We start from the raw sequence: 15,672 nt of genomic DNA on the forward strand, positions 1-15,672 counted from the left end.
CCATGGGTATTAGGGGACAAATTCTCGACTGGTTAGAGTCATACCTGAGACATTGGAAGATAGTTGTGGTTGTTGAGGTCAGTCATGTCAGCTCCTGAACATCTCTGCAGGAGTTCCTCAGGGTAGTGTCCCAGGCCCAACCATCTTCAGCTGCTTCATCAATGACCTTCCCTCCATCACAAGGTCAGAAGCGGGGATTTCACTGATGATTGCACAAAGTTCAGCACCGTCCGTGACTCCTCAGACACTGAAGCAGACTGTACTCAGAAACAACACGATCTGGACAATATCCAGGCTTGGACTGACAACTAGTAAGAAAAGTTCACGTCACAAAAATGCAAGGCTATGAACGTCACCAATAGGAAACAATCTAACCACTGCACTACTATCACTGAATCCCTGACCGTCAACATCCTGGGGGTTACCATTGACCAGAAACTCAACTGGATTTGCCATGTAAACACAGTGGTGACAAGAGCAAGTCAGAGGCTGGAAAATGTGCTAAGTCATCCCCTGACCCCCCAAAGCCTGTCCACCATCCACTCCCCACTTGCCTGAATGGGTGCAGCTCCACCAACACTCAAGGAACTTGACTCCATCCAGCACAAAGCAGCCGCTTGATTGGCTCCACATTCACAAACATCCACTCCCTCCAACACTGATGCTCAGTAATAGCAGTGTGTACTATCTATAAGATGCACTTAGAAATTCACTGAAAATCCTCGGACAGCATCTTCTGAACCCACACCCACTTCTGTCTAGACAGCAGATAAATGAAAACACCACCACCTTCAAGTTCCCCTCCCAGCCACTCACCATCCTGACTTGGAAATATATCATCATTCCTTCATTGTTGCTAGGTTAAAACCCTGGAATTCCCTCCCTAAGAGCATTGTGGAATGACCTACAGCACATGAACAACAGCGGTTCAAGAAGGTAGCTCACCCCCACCTTCTCCAGGGCAACCAGGAACAGGCAATAACTGCTGGGTCCAGTCAATGACATTCATGCCCAATAAAAATGAATTACAAAAGCATTCATATACTCTCTCATACACATACACACACGCGCATGCGCGCGCGTATACACAGATACATACACGGACACACACATAAATATGTATACGCAGACACACAAACACAGATACATACACACACATACATACGTATGCAGATACATACACATTTGTAGATACATATATACACAGATACATACACACACACATATACACACACATAAACACAGATATGTACACAGACACTTGCAGATTAGTATACACACAGATACGTACACACATATACACACACACACTTGCAGATACATATATACACATATACACACAGGTACAAACACACACACAGACATATACACACAGATACATACACTCTCACAAACACACTCACACACAGATTCCCAGAGGGATGCTCAAAGTTGGATATTTTTTCTTGCCATTGTAGTTGAGTGGGTTCCTTATTGTGTTCCAAAAGCCAAGTGTGATTGGGATGCCACTGAGTGGAGTGAGGGGGAGGCAGGGCAGCTGTAACCCCAATGACCCCTCCTCGTGCTTTCTGCCAAAGAGTTTACACCAGAATGTTTTACATTTCTGTCCGATTATTTGTAGAAGAGGTGCCGGAGAACTCTCTCAGTCCTGCTGAACGAGACATTAAAACAATCGGCCAATGAAAGGAATAACTTGTGCTCTGGAGCTGAAAGGCGAGCATTCTTTCGAGGAATGTAATTGAGTGAGCAGCGCTGAGTTAGGATGGAAATAAGCACTGCTTATTTTAACAGAAAGCATCGTCATGATGGGTGTACTTTTTTCAGTCATCAGCCCATCTGTGTCAACTTTAACTTTGGCTCTTGGCTCTTGTTGGTATTTTTGCCGAGTGGTTCATTGTCCATGTGGCTTTCCCTTTAGTGCCATAAATGCCTTACATTGCTGCCCTCTCGACCCCATTTTGAAGGTGTCAGCTGTAAGACCATGAGATATAAGAGCAGAATTATCCATTTCACCCATCGAGTCCACTCCACTATTCACTCATGGCTGATATATTTCTCAACCCCATTCATAGAATCCCTACAGTGTGGAAGCGGGCCATATCAACCCTCCTCCAGACAGCATCCCTCTCAGATTCCCCCATCTCTGTAACCCTGCATTTCCCATGGCTAACCTGCACACCCCTGGGCACTGTGAGCAATTTAGCTTGGCCCCGCCACCTAACCTGTGCATCTTTGGATTGTGGGAGAAAACCGAAGTACCTGGAGGAAACCCACACAGCCACAGGGAGAAGATGCAAACTCCACACAGAGTCACCTGAGGTTGGAATTGAACCCAGGTCCCTGGCGCTGGGAGGTAGCCGTGCAAACCACTGAGCCACCGTGCTGCTTCATTCTTCTGTCTACTCCCTGTAACCTGTGATCCCCTTCCTAATCAACAGCCTCTGTCTTAAATACATTCAATGACTTGGCCTCCACAGCTCACTACAGCGATGAGTTCCACAGATTCACCACTTTCTGGCTGAAGAAATTCCTCCTCAGTTCAGTTCTAAAGGGTTGCCCCTTCATTCTGAGGCTGTGTCCTTGGGTCCTAGACTCTACCAATAGTGGAAACATCTTCTCCAAATTCACTCTATCCAGACCCTCTCAGTATTTTAGCCAAAGCTAAGTCTCTGAACCAGATGTTGTAGTCTCAAGTAGCACTCCAAAGTGTTGAGCACCTAACATATCATCACAGGTGCTAGAAGCTGCAGCAGAGTGGGAATGATACTGGACAAATAATTCAGCTAGTGGCCTCACTGTAATATTCCAGGGATAGGAGTTTGATTCCCACTACAGGGATGGTGGAATTTAAGTGTAATCAGTAATCCTTGTAAAGGTAGTGTCAATAATACTAGGAGGTCAGGTAGGATGATAAACGTGTTTCAAAGCTAGAGGGTCTCAGTGCAAGTCCCACTCCAGGACTTGATGGCCAAAGAAAGTGTGCCCATCATGCAGTCTGTCTGTCAGTGAGGCTCAGGATCAACCTCAGTAACATAACACAATGGTCGGAGCAAGACACTCCTGATCAAACATCTCCAGAAGGCAATGGCAAGCTACTGCAGTACCTTACCCTGAGCCAACACAGAACTCCATATTTACCAGGAGCTTGGCAGAGTGTGTGTGCCTGTGTGAGAGTGTGTACATGTGAGAACGTGTGAAAGTGTGTGCGTGTGTGTGAGTGTGTGCACGTGTGTGAGTATGAGAATTTAAGTGTGTGTGAATCAGAGTATGTACATGTGAAAGAGTGTGTGTGCGTGCATGAGAGTGTGTGTGTGTGTGTGAGTGTTCGCCTGTGTGTTTGTGAAAGTGTGTGTACATTTGTGTAAAAGTATGAGTGTATCTGTGTGTGTAAGTGTGTGCTTGTGTATGAGAGTGAGTGTGCGTATGAGAGTGTGAGTTTGTGGCAGCGTGTGTATGTGTGTGAGAATGTATGTGTGTGTGAGAGTGTGTGTGTGAGACAGTGTGTGAGAGAGTGTGAGAGTGTATGTGTGTGTGAAAGTGTGAGTGTGTGAGAGTGTGAATGTATCTGTGTGAGGGTGTGAGAGTATGTGCATGTGTGTGAGAGTGTGAGTGTGTGCATGTGTGTGAGAGTGTGAGTGTGTGCATGTGTGTGAGAGTGTGAGTGTGAGTGTGTGATTGTGTGTGAGAGTGTGAGTGTGTGTGACGGTGTGAGAGTGTGTGATAGTGTGTGCATGTGCATGAGCGTGAGTGTGAGACTGTGAGTGTGTGATAGTATATGCATGTGTGTGAGAGTGTGAGTGTGTGATAGTGTTTGCATGTGTGTGAGGGTGTGAGAGTATGTGCATGTGTGTGAGAGTGTGAGTGTGTGATAGTGCGTGCAGGTGTGTGAGGGTGTGAGAGTATCTGTGTGAGTGTGTGAGTGTGTGAGAGTGTGAGTGTGAGGGTGTGAGAGTGTCTGAGTGGGGGTGTGAGAGTATGTGCATGTGTGTGAGGGTGTGAGAGTGTGAGTGTGAGAGTGTGATAGTGTGTGCATGTGTGTGAGTGTGTGAGAGCGCCTGTGTGAGGGTGTGAGAGTGTCTGTGTGAGAGTGTGAGTGTGAGTGTGAGGGTGTGAGAGTGTGTGCATGTGTGTAAGAGTGTGAGAGTGTCTGTGTGAGAGTGTGAGGGTATGAGAGTGTCTGTGTGAGGGTGTGAGAGTATGTGCATGTGTGTGAGGGTGTGAGAGTGTCTGTGTGAGTGTGTGAGAGTGTCTGTGTGAGAGTGTGAGTGTGAGGGTGTGAGAGTGTGTGCATGTGTGTGAGAGTGTGAGAGTGTCTGTGTGACAGTATGAGCGTGTGAGAGTATGTGCATGTGTGTGAGGGTGTGAGAGTGTCTGTGTGAGGGTGTGAGAGTGTCTGTGTGAGTGTGTGAGAGTGTCTCTGTGAGGGTGTGAAAGTATGTGCATGTGTGTGAGGGTGTGAGAGTGTCTGTGTGAGTGTGTGAGAGTGTCTGTGTGAGGGTGTGATAGTGTGTGCATGTGTGTGAGGGCCCCTTCACATGGTCTGCAGAACTCCATACCTAGACAGTGTTTGTGGAGTGTCCTTTTAAGTGACTGCTTCTGGGAACATCATAACATGACTCAGGCAAGCGAAACCTGTATTTGTTCCTGATGACAGAAACTTTCAGAGGCAGGAAGGTTCTGCCCTTAATTTCTAGCTATTTTGTCTGGTTTGGACGTCATGACAGTGATTGTATCTGAACACTGCATGTGGGAACACTTAAGATGGCCACTTCTCTGAAAAGATGAGAGAGAGAGTGAGAGAAAAAGAGAGAGAGATTAAGGGAGGGAATTTGACAGCCTGGGTCCTCAGCTTCCTGTTGTCTGAAGAGGTTAATGTTCATGTTACATTGATTCCACCCATCCTACTGAGATCTCCCTCAGTCTGTGGATGGTGGTGAGAAGTTCTATTCTGGCTTTCAGGAGCAGCACATGTATCTGTATCAGCTCCCTAAGGAGCTGGGATTTATACCTGACCAGACTTATTGCTATCTTGTCAAAAACGTTCTCATTACAAGGTTGCAGCTATTTTCCCTGGAGCGTTGGAGGCTGAGGGGTGACCTTATAGAGCTTTATAAAGTAATGAGGGGCATGGATAGAGTCAAGGTCTTTTCCCATGTATTGGGGGTGTCCAGAACTAGAGAGCATAGATCTAACGTGAGAGGGGAAAAGATATAAAAGGGACCTAAGGGACAATGTTTATACACAGAAGGTGGTGTGTGTGGAATGAGCTGCGAGAGGAATTGGTGGAGGCTAGTACAATTACAACATTTAAAAGGCATCTGGTTGGGTACATGAACAGGAGAGGTGTCTAGGAATATGGGCCAAGTGCTGGCAAATGGGATTAGATTAATTTAGGATATCTGGTCGGTAATGGATAGGTCCTTCAGAGAACATCTCCGGGGACACCCACACCAACCAACCCCACTGCCCCGTGGTGGAACACTTCAACTCCCCCTCCCACTCTGCCGAGGACATGCAGGTCCAGGGCCTCCTCCATCGCCACTCACTAACCACCCACTACCTGGAGGAAGAATGCCTCATCTTCCGCCTCGGAACACTTCAACCCCAGGGCATCAATGTGGACTTCACAAGTTTCCTCATTTCCCGTCCCCCCAGTTCCAACCTTCCAGCTCAGCACCGCCCTCATGACCTGTCCTACCTATCCAGCTTCCTTCCCATCTATCTGCTCCACCCACCCCTCAGACCTATTACCATTACCTCCACCTCCATCCACCTATTGCACTCTCAGTCACCTTCCCCCCAGCCCCACCCCCCTCCCCATTTATCTCTCCACCAATGAGGCTCCCAGCCGTATTCCTGATGAAGGGCTTTTGCCCAAAACGTCGACTCTCCTGCTTGTCGGATGCTGCCTAACCGCTGTGTTTTTCCAGCATCACACTCTTGACTCTAATCTCCAGCATCTGCAGTCCTCACTTTCGCCTGATGGATAAGTTGGACCAAAGGGGCTGTTTCCGTGTGTACGTCTCTCTGAGTCTGTGATTGTTGAGGCTCTACTGCTCATCACGAGATGGGCCCAAGGCAATGGAGAATTTGTGGCAATAAACCCTCACCCAGTACCATGTACCACGAGGTACCAGCAGTGGTAATTTGGGGAACACTGCGCCCCAGAGGTACAGCGAAGGAATTATTGGGCTGGGGATGTGTTGGAAACATGAGCTTGTTTATCCAAAGCCAGTTAAAGGTCTCATGATAAAGATGGACCTCCAACATCGAGCCATTACTGTGTAAGAGCCCGCTATGGTTACCTCACACTGATGTCCAATCAGCTATTGTCTCCAACGAAACAAATGCACCAGGTCGCTTAATAAATTGTACAAGACAATAGCTGAGCATTATGATGCAACAACAACTTGTATTTATATGGCAGCTATAATACAGTAAAATGCCTCAAGGTGCTTTGCAGGTGTGTTATCAACCAAGATTTATATATCATATCCTACTGGGTCTGGTAAGCAAAAGCTGGCCTTTAAGAAGCATCTTAAAGGAGGAAAGCGAGTTGACGGGGGGGAGGCGAGTGTTATTTTATATATCCATTTGTGGGATTGCTGGTGAGACCAGCATGTATTTCCCATCCCTAATTGCCCTTGAGAAAGTAGGATTGCTGGAGTCCATGGGTGGAGGAGGAAACTCCAGCTGGACGACCAGTTAACATGAGGGATGCCCCAGAGGCTGGAATTGAAGAGGTCTCGGAGAGCAGGAGCAGGTTGCAGCCAGAGGGAGGGGGAGGAATTTCCAAAGCAGGGCTGAGAATGCATGACCAGACAAGGGCTCATTCAGGCTCTCAGGTGGAGTTGGTAAGTGCATGGGACTTGGTGCAATCTGGGGTATGGGCCTCAGTTTAGGAATGAGCTCGAGTTTAGAGAAGGCGAGAGGTGGAAGGCTGCCCAGGCGAGGGTTCGATAAGTCAGATTTGAAGGTAACAAAGGCATGTATGATGGCTCAGCCACAGATGAACCAGGGCAGCTGGGGATTACATAACCATTGAAATAATATGTGGTAATGGACTGTGGATATTTATATCATGAACGAAAGCTTTTGACTGTGTGTGTGTGTGTGTGTGTGTGTCTGAGTGAGTGAGTGAGGGTGTGTGCCTGTGTCTGTGTGTGTGTATGAGTGAGTGTGTGTGTGTGTGTCTGTGTGTATACATGAGTGAGAAAGTGTGTGTGTATGAGTGAAAAAGTGTGTGTGTATGAGTGAGTGAGAGTGTGTGTGTGTGAGAGTGTGTGTGTGTGAGAGAGTGTGTGTGAGTGAGAGAGTGAGTGAGAGTGTGTGTGAGTGAGAGTGTGTGTGTGTGAGTGAGAGAGTGAGTGAGAGTGTGTGTGAGTGAGAGTGTGTGTGTGTGAGTGAGTGAGAGTGTGTGTGAGAGAGTGAATGAGAATGTGTGTGTGAGAGAGAGTGAGTGAGAGTGTGTGTGCGAGTGAGAGAGTGTGAGAGTGTGTGTGAGAGAGTGAGTGAGAATGAGTATGTGAGAGGGTGAGTGAGAGTGTGTGTGTGTGAGAGTGAGTGAGGGTGTGCGAGTGAGAGTGAGAGTGTGTGTGTGAGTGAGAGAGTGAGTGAGAATGTGTGTGTGAGAGAGTGAGTGAGAGTGTGTGTCTGTGTGTATACGTGAGTGAGAAAGTGTGTGTATGAGTGAGTGAGAGTGTGTGTGTGAGTGAGAGTGTGTGTGTGAGTGAGATAGTGAGAGAGTGTGAGTGAGTGAGAGTGTGTGTGAGTGAGAGTGTGTGTGCGTGAGAGAGTGAGTGAGTGTGAATGAGAGTGTGTGTGTGTGTGAGACTGTGAGTGAGAGTGTGTGTGTGAGTGAGAGTGTGTGTGTGAGTGAGAGAGTGAGTGTGTGTGTGTGAGTGAGTGAGTGTGTGTGAGTGAGAGAGTGAGTGAGAGTGTGTGTGATTGAGAGAGTGAGTGAGAGTGTGTGTGTGAGTGAGAGAGTGAGTGAGAGTGTGTGTGTGAGAGAGAGTGAGTGAGTGTGTGTGTCTGTGTGTATACGTGAATGAGAAAGTGTGTGTGTATGAGTGAGAGTGTGTGTGTGAGAGAGTGAGTGAGAGTGTGTGTGTGAGTGAGAGAGTGAATGAGAGAGTGTGTGTGAGAAAGTGAGTGAGAGTGTGTGCAAGTGAGAGAGAGTGAGTGTGTGAGAGAGAGTGAGTGAGTGTGTGTGTCTGTGTGTATACGTGAATGAGAAAGTGTGTGTGTATGAGTGAGAGTGTGTGTGTGAGAGAGTGAGTGAGAGTGTGTGTGTGAGTGAGAGAGTGAATGAGAGAGTGTGTGTGAGAAAGTGAGTGAGAGTGTGTGCAAGTGAGAGAGAGTGAGTGTGTGAGAGAGAGTGAGTGAGTGTGTGTGTCTGTGTGTATACGTGAATGAGAAAGTGTGTGTGTATGAGTGAGAGTGTGTGTGTGAGAGAGTGAGTGAGAGTGTGTGTGTGAGTGAGAGAGTGAATGAGAGAGTGTGTGTGAGAAAGTGAGAGAGAGTGAGTGTGTGTGAGAGAGTGAGTGAGAATGTGTGTGTGTGTGAGAGAGTGAGTGTGTGTGTATGTGTGTACATCTGTTTAGTGTAATGCAGCTGGAGCTTATTTAACCAAATGCACCATGAGGTCTGACTTTCCCAAGGGTTCTGCCAGGCAACAGCAAGGACCAGTTGTACACATATCTCTTTCAACAATAAGACCTTATTTTTAGTGTGGGAAATGCAGCACTTCTACGTTAAACCAAATCGTTCTTTTCACACAGTGCCTGAGCTGTTCCAGCCACGTTATGAGGAACAGACTGAGGGGAACCTTAATACAGATGGCAGTTCAAGTTAATTGGACAAAATGGCTGCTGCTTGCTCCCTCTGTCTCACTCTGCTTTCACCTGGATTTTGATCTTAACCATGAGGTTTAGGCCGAGTCAGATCAGAGTATCAAAACTATACATTATTTACAAACACTGTCCTTAGGATAGTGACTGTATCCATCTTCCCACACTGTACCTGTATCTGGTAACAATATTTTGATTTGATTTATTATTGTCACATGGACCAAGATACAGTGGAAAGTATTGTTTTGCGTGCTACCCAGACACACCATATCGTACATATCAGTGTAAGAAAACAGAATGCAGAATATAGTGTTACAGCTACAGGGAAGGTGCGGAGAAAGATCAACTATGATAGATGAGTGGTCCGTTCATGAGTCTGATAACAATGGGAAAGAAGCTGTCCTTGAATCTATTGGTACATGTATCCAAACGTTTGTATCTTTTAACCTGAGAGAAGAGGTTGGAAGAGAGGGTGGGAGGTATCTTTAATGATGTTGGCTGCTTCCCCGAAGTAGCGGGAAATGTAGACAGAGTCAATGGGTGGAAGGCTGGTTTGTGTGATGGACTGGGCTGTGTTCAGAACTTTCTGTAATTTCTTGCGGGGTTGGGCAGAGCAGTTGCCGTAACGTGTTGCTAAACTGCTATGATGCATCCGGGTAGAATACTATAAAAGCAGATATCTGAAACAAACACAGAAGTTGCTGGAGAAACTCAGCAGGTCTGGCAGCATCTGTGGAGACAGAAACAGAGTTAACGTTTCGAATCCAGTGAGACTTCTTCTTCTACCCCGGAGTTGGAATTCCAAAGCACGGTCTGCAGGAGGCCAAGATGGATCAACGACTCGCTACTTCAGGCTAAAAATGGATGCAATTGCTTCGACCATGTATTTGTGTGCCAATGTGCTGGCCTTCCTGTACATGGAGGATGGGGATATTTGTGGAGTTTCCTCCTCCAGTGAATTGGTTAATTGTCCAGCTCTACTCCCAACTGGATGTGACAGGACTTGCAGGACTTGGATCTGATCCATTGGTTTTAGAATTGCTTTGTCTTGCCTATAGCACACACATAGCCGTCAGTTATAGCTTTCAATAGGCTGACACCACATTTTCAAACAAAAACTGAAATTGCTGGAAAAACTCAGCAGGTCTGGCAGCATCTGTGGGGAGAAATCAGAGTTAACCTTTTGGGTTGGGTGACCCTTCCTCAGAATGGGTCACTCAACCTGAAACGTTAACTCTGATTTCTCTCCACAGATGCTGCCAGACCTGCTGAGTTTTTCCAGCAATGTTAGTTTTTGTTCCTGATTTACAACATCTGCAGGTCTCATTTACTTCATTTTTAAATATGTCGAGAGTGTGGTGCTGGAAAAGCACAGCAGGTCAGGCAGCATCTGAGGAGCAGGAGAATCGACGTTTCGGGTGGGATCCCCCTGCCCCTGGGATGCTGCCTGACCTGCTGTGCTTTTCCAGCACCACACTCTCGACTCTGATCTCCAGCATCTGCAGTCCTTACATTCTCCTCATTTTTAAACATGCCTGTTGCTACTCCTGCATGCCCTATTGCACTCTCCATTGAACCAGGATCGATCCCCTGGCTTGGTGAGAACAGTTGAGTGGGGGATATGCTGGGCCATGAGGTTACAGATTGTGCTGGACTACAGTTCTGCTGCTGTTGGTGGCCCACAGCACCTCACGGATGCCCAATCTGGCGTTGCTAGATCTGCCTGCAGTCTGTCCCCATTTCGCACGGTGGTAGTGCCACATAATATGGTAGAGGATATCCTTACTGTGAACACGAGTCCCTGAGCAACAATTCGTACCAGAATGCCTCTTGCACAGCCTCTGCTCATTCAGGATCCAATATCTGCTGAAGTTTAACTTGGCTCGCGAGCTGTGACCTTGTGTCAAGACAGAGCCCTGGCTCAGCTCTGAGTCAGTTTGGCCTGAATTGTGTGTCTCTCTCACCATCACCCCCATCCCCTAATCTTTCTGGTGAAGCAGACATCGGAGACAGTGACGCTTCAGGATTTAGGCCATGGGTTCGAAGCTGATTGAAGAGACTCAGCTGAGTCATTTTGTGGGGAAATGAACTTCCATCCTGTGCTGACATTCACCCCCTTGAAGTGCTCTTAAACCAACAGCAAGGAGTGGGAGCTCAAACATAGTCTCCTTTAGCTGTTACTCATGCTGGGAACTGGCAGGGGATCTTAGATAAATAAATGGTTGTGTCAACTAAGCGCATTAGTATAAGAATCATTTTGGGACATTACGTATGTTCTGGCTTGGGACCCAGTTAGTAAGCCCATATACACAGACTTAAAGGGTTAGGGGAGCACAACTCAGCTGAGAAGGACTAACTTCAGGATCTGTACAGGAGCTTTATACAGCCTTATCGATTTCTGCTTCACTTTGTGTGTGTGTGTGAGAGAGAGAGAGAGTGTGTGTGTGTATGTGTGAGTGTGCATTTGAACGAGTGTATGTGAGAGTGTGAGAAAATGTACATACATGGGTGAGTCTGTGTGTACAAGAGTGTGTACGTCTTTATGAACGAGTGTACGTGTGAGTGTGTGTGTGTATGTATGAGTGTCTACATGGGAGTACAGGTGTGTCTGTGCTTGAGTGGATGTGTGCACATGGCTGTGTGTGAGTTTGTGTGCATGTCAGTATGTGTGTGATACAGTGTGGGCATATGAGTGTGTGCTTGAGAGGGTGTATGTATGAGTGTGTATGTGTGAGCATGTGTGTGTGTGAAAATGTGTGAGTGTGTGCAAGAGAATGTGAGTCTGCATCTGTGTGTTTATGTATGAGTGTGTGTCTATATGAGAGAAAGTATGTGTGTGTGTTTACTCTTGGCACAAATCGTAAAGCTCCAAGTGACGTGGTAGGTTCTCCTTTAAGAAATAATTCATCAAAGGCTGTCTGTTTAAGTATAAGCAGCCAGTAATGTGCTCAACTGACAGTGAGCCCTCCAAGGAGACAATGCACAGGAGTGTGTTTATTAACATTGGTTATTAAGTGGAAACAACTTCTAAACAAAACCAATATCTTCTACCTTTAGAAGTTGAATTGGGGTCATTTCCAGGGACAAGGGAGAAATAAAAGTGTCTTTGTGCATTTCAGGTGGTTGGTGCTCAAAGCGAGAAAGCGGGGGACCCAGTGGGAGCAGTGAGTTTGATTTTAAGTTTTGCTTCTTTCTGTTATGCTATTCCAGTGTCTGCTGCACAGCATAGAAACCAATACTGGCTTCAGCAACCATGTCCAACATTAAAATACATGTATCGACCAGGGTAATGCAGATCAGAATCAGAAGCATTTATACCTTCTTGTCCTCCTCCTGCCTTTTTTAAACAAAATATTCAGTCTAAGAGCTTGCATTTACACAATCACGCAGCACAGAAGGAGGCCATGCAGTCCCTTTACTAACTCTTCGCAAGAACTTCAAAAGTCATACCCTCTCCTCCAGACTCTTACAAAACATTTTCCCAGCAAGGATCGAGCTAACTGGTGTTCATTTGGTTTACTTTTGAAGGTTGCTGTTGAATCTACCTCCACTGTCTCTTCAGGTAACATTCCAGCTCTACTGTATCTCCATGTTCTTCTATTAAAAATTCATATCTCAGTTCATCTCTCAGTGACACCCCTGCAACAGTTCATTGAGAATGCATGACATTGTGGTGTCACTTCTGGTCGTGATGCAGAAGAGCAAGCCATAAAGCTACGAGCCGCAGTGAGGTGGACAACACATTAACCACCTGTCTGCTAGCTTTAGTTGAGGGAGACGTTTTATTCTTTGGTGGTGAGTGGACGTCACTGGCAAGGGTAGGACACGTTCATCCTTAATTTCGCCTGAACTAGGCCATTTTAGAGGTGAGTTCAGAGTCAACCACATTGTTGTGGATCTGGACACTCGTACGTAGACCAGTCTGAGTCAGGTCAGCGGATTTCCTTCCCTAAAGGATATTGGTGAATGATTTTGGTCTTTGTGACAATCAATGATAGCCCACAGTCACCATGACTGAATCTAACCTTAAATCCCAGATTTATTGATTGAAGTGAGATTTCTAGGGCTCGATGTTTGGATTTGAGCCCATGTTCCCAGAGCATGACTCTGTAACATTGTTAGTCCAATGACATGACCACCATTTTTACAGATGCACTGTGGAAAGCATTCTTTCTGGATGCATTGCAGCCTGGTAGGCCAACTGCTCTGCCCAGGGCTGTAAGAAAGTACAGAGAATTGTAAACACAGCCTAGTCCATCAGACAAGCCAAACTCAAATCCACTGGCTCCATCTATACTTCTCAATGACTCAAGAAGACAGCCAACGTAATCAAAGAACCTCTCCCACCCCAGTTCTAATCTCTTTCAACCTCTTCCATGGGACAGACACGACAAAGGTTTAAACACACAAACCAACAGATTCAAGATAAGCTTCTTCCCCGCTGTAGATTTCTGATTGGGCCTCTCAAATTCCAAGTTGAAAGTTGCTCCTGCTCTTTGTGCAGCTTCTTTACGGCTGTCACATGATATTCTTCACTCTGTTCTATTATGTGTGTGAATACTAAATTCTTGAGATCAAGCGTTACTCCAACTGTCTGCCTCTGTTTACTAAATGAAGAAAATAGAAGTTGGAGTCAGCCATTCAGCCCCTCAAGCCTGTTCTGCCCCTCAAGCCTGTTCTGCCATCCGTCGAGATCATGGTGACCTATCTCCTCAAACCTCAGCTGGAATGCTATACGGCACAACAGGCAAATCACATTCTGTTTCTCACCCTATAATAAGACATCTTCAAGAAAATCTCAATCAATTCTCAGATCACTTCTACCCTCATGGTTGTTATCCTGAGACACCCTGGCCAAACAGGGCCACAAATGCAGGACTTGGGAGAATGAAGAGGGGAGTGGGATGCAGCAGAATCTACCAGAAGTCTTGGTATGGGGCAATTGGCAAAAATAGCCTCCTTCTGTGCATCATCATTCTGTAATTCCTAATCCATGGAATCCCTGCCGCCTTTGTATGAGCTGTGAAGGTCATTTACATCCTAATTGTCTCCACTAGTCCCATATATGATATACATCAATGATTTTCGATTGCAGACATGTGATTTCTTCCTTGGGTCTTATTCAATCATAGAGTCATACAGCACAGAAACAGACCCTTCGGTCCAACCAGTCAGTGCCAACCATAATCTCAAACTCAACTAGTCCCACCTGCCTGCATTTGGCCTATAATCCTCCTAATGGTTTATCAATCTTCCATTTCTTTGGGGGATGTGCCATTCTGAGTTGGTTCACTCTCCCCAAAATGGCCTACCCCATATCCTTGAACTGTGACCCCCAGTTATTGGGAACATCCTTCCTGTGTTTACTCTGTCTAATCCTGTTAGAATTTTCCAGGTTTCTATGAGATCTCCCCATATTCTTCTAAACTCAGGAGAATACTGTCCTAACCGATCTAAACTCTCTTCATACATTAGCACTGTCATCCCAGGAATCAGTCTGGTTAACCTTTGTTGCTCTCCCTCCTTAGCTAGAACATCCCTTCTCAGATTAGGAACCCAAACCACACACAATACTCCAGAGGTGGTCTCACCAAGGCCCTGTACAATTGCAGCAAGCCATCTCTGGACCATAAGACACAGGAGCAGAAATTAGGACATTCGGCCCATCTGCTTCTGTACATATATCCTTTCACTATGAAGGCCAACATACTAATTGCCTACTTTGTGGAGTCACATGTAATGATATTATCGAATAGCTCATGGCATTTACCACTGTCACATTGTCAGTTATATCAATGTAGATCCTAAAATTGTGAAATAATTCAAAATGCGTTCCTACTGTTCCATTGGCTTAAAATATAAATCAAGATCAATAGTGATGTAAAATAAGTTTCTAATCCACTATCAAGCAATGCATACTGTCCCAACCTTTGGCCCGACAGAATTTACCAGTGATGCACTAGGACTTCCCTTGCGATAATCCTAACGGAACCCCTTCCCTATTTAAACAGGGTTTTAGCTGCAGGCAGAGTCTGTGGTGCCTTGTACCAGTGTAGGTGATAGCTTCTTAGCTCACAGTCGATTATTTAGATAACCTTCCCCACCGCCAGCCCCGATGAGTGAATACCAACACTTGCCTAGCTCACTACAATCAGTTAACAAGTTACGGTGCAGTGGAACTCCAATGAGGCAGAACTGTCAGGTTGTGGGTATGCAAGCAAACGGTGGAAGTGCTCTTTTGGCTGAAGCGCAATGCATGGAGATCAAAACAGTGTTCCACTTTTCTAAGAAAGGCTCCACTGTCATTAATGATCCCATTGAACAGCTTTCCATACTCCTCAATCAATGAAGACCATCAGGTTAGGTATAATGAACTAAATGACCTCTTACCTGAGGCATTAATTTATTTCTCGGCACCGACTGAGCACTGAGTTAACCACTGGCCCATACCAAGACAAACACAGAGTTTACAATGTAAATTGTAACCATCACCTGCATATAGCAAGGAAGGTCACCCACTCCCACTGAGTGTTGGCTCTCAGTGTTTCTCCTGTTGGCATCACCTTATTATTGCTCTCTTCAAAACTTTCCTCTTCGCCACCCTAATCATCCTATAAAATAGGCTCACAGTGCCTCAGTGCTTAGTAATGATTAGATTAGATTCCCTACAGTGTGGAAACAGGCCCTTCAGCCCAACAAGTCCACACTGACCCTCCAAAGAGTAACCCACCCAGACCCATTTCCCTCTGACTAATGTACCTAACTCTACGGGCAACTTAGCATGGCCAATTCACCTGACCTGCACATCTTTGGATTGTGGGAG

General features: G+C 46.1%; 1 protein-coding gene across 5 annotated transcripts in view; it reads left to right on the plus strand.

The window, feature by feature from the left end:
• Window positions 1-15,672, plus strand: part of chst11 (carbohydrate (chondroitin 4) sulfotransferase 11) — a 200,572-nt gene that overhangs the window by 143,376 nt on the left and 41,524 nt on the right. For 3 of the 5 annotated variants that reach the window (XM_072551880.1, XM_072551879.1, XM_072551883.1), the window contains one exon: window positions 11,969-12,013. The exons of the other annotated variants lie outside the window; for them this stretch is intronic. In XM_072551880.1, the coding sequence (XP_072407981.1) occupies window positions 11,969-12,013 (45 nt within the window). The remainder of the gene's footprint in view (window positions 1-11,968; window positions 12,014-15,672) is intronic. 5 annotated transcript variants of the gene reach the window in all.

The sequence above is a fragment of the Chiloscyllium punctatum genome, chromosome 32 (assembly GCF_047496795.1).
Source record: "Chiloscyllium punctatum isolate Juve2018m chromosome 32, sChiPun1.3, whole genome shotgun sequence".
Taxonomy (NCBI): domain Eukaryota; kingdom Metazoa; phylum Chordata; class Chondrichthyes; order Orectolobiformes; family Hemiscylliidae; genus Chiloscyllium; species Chiloscyllium punctatum.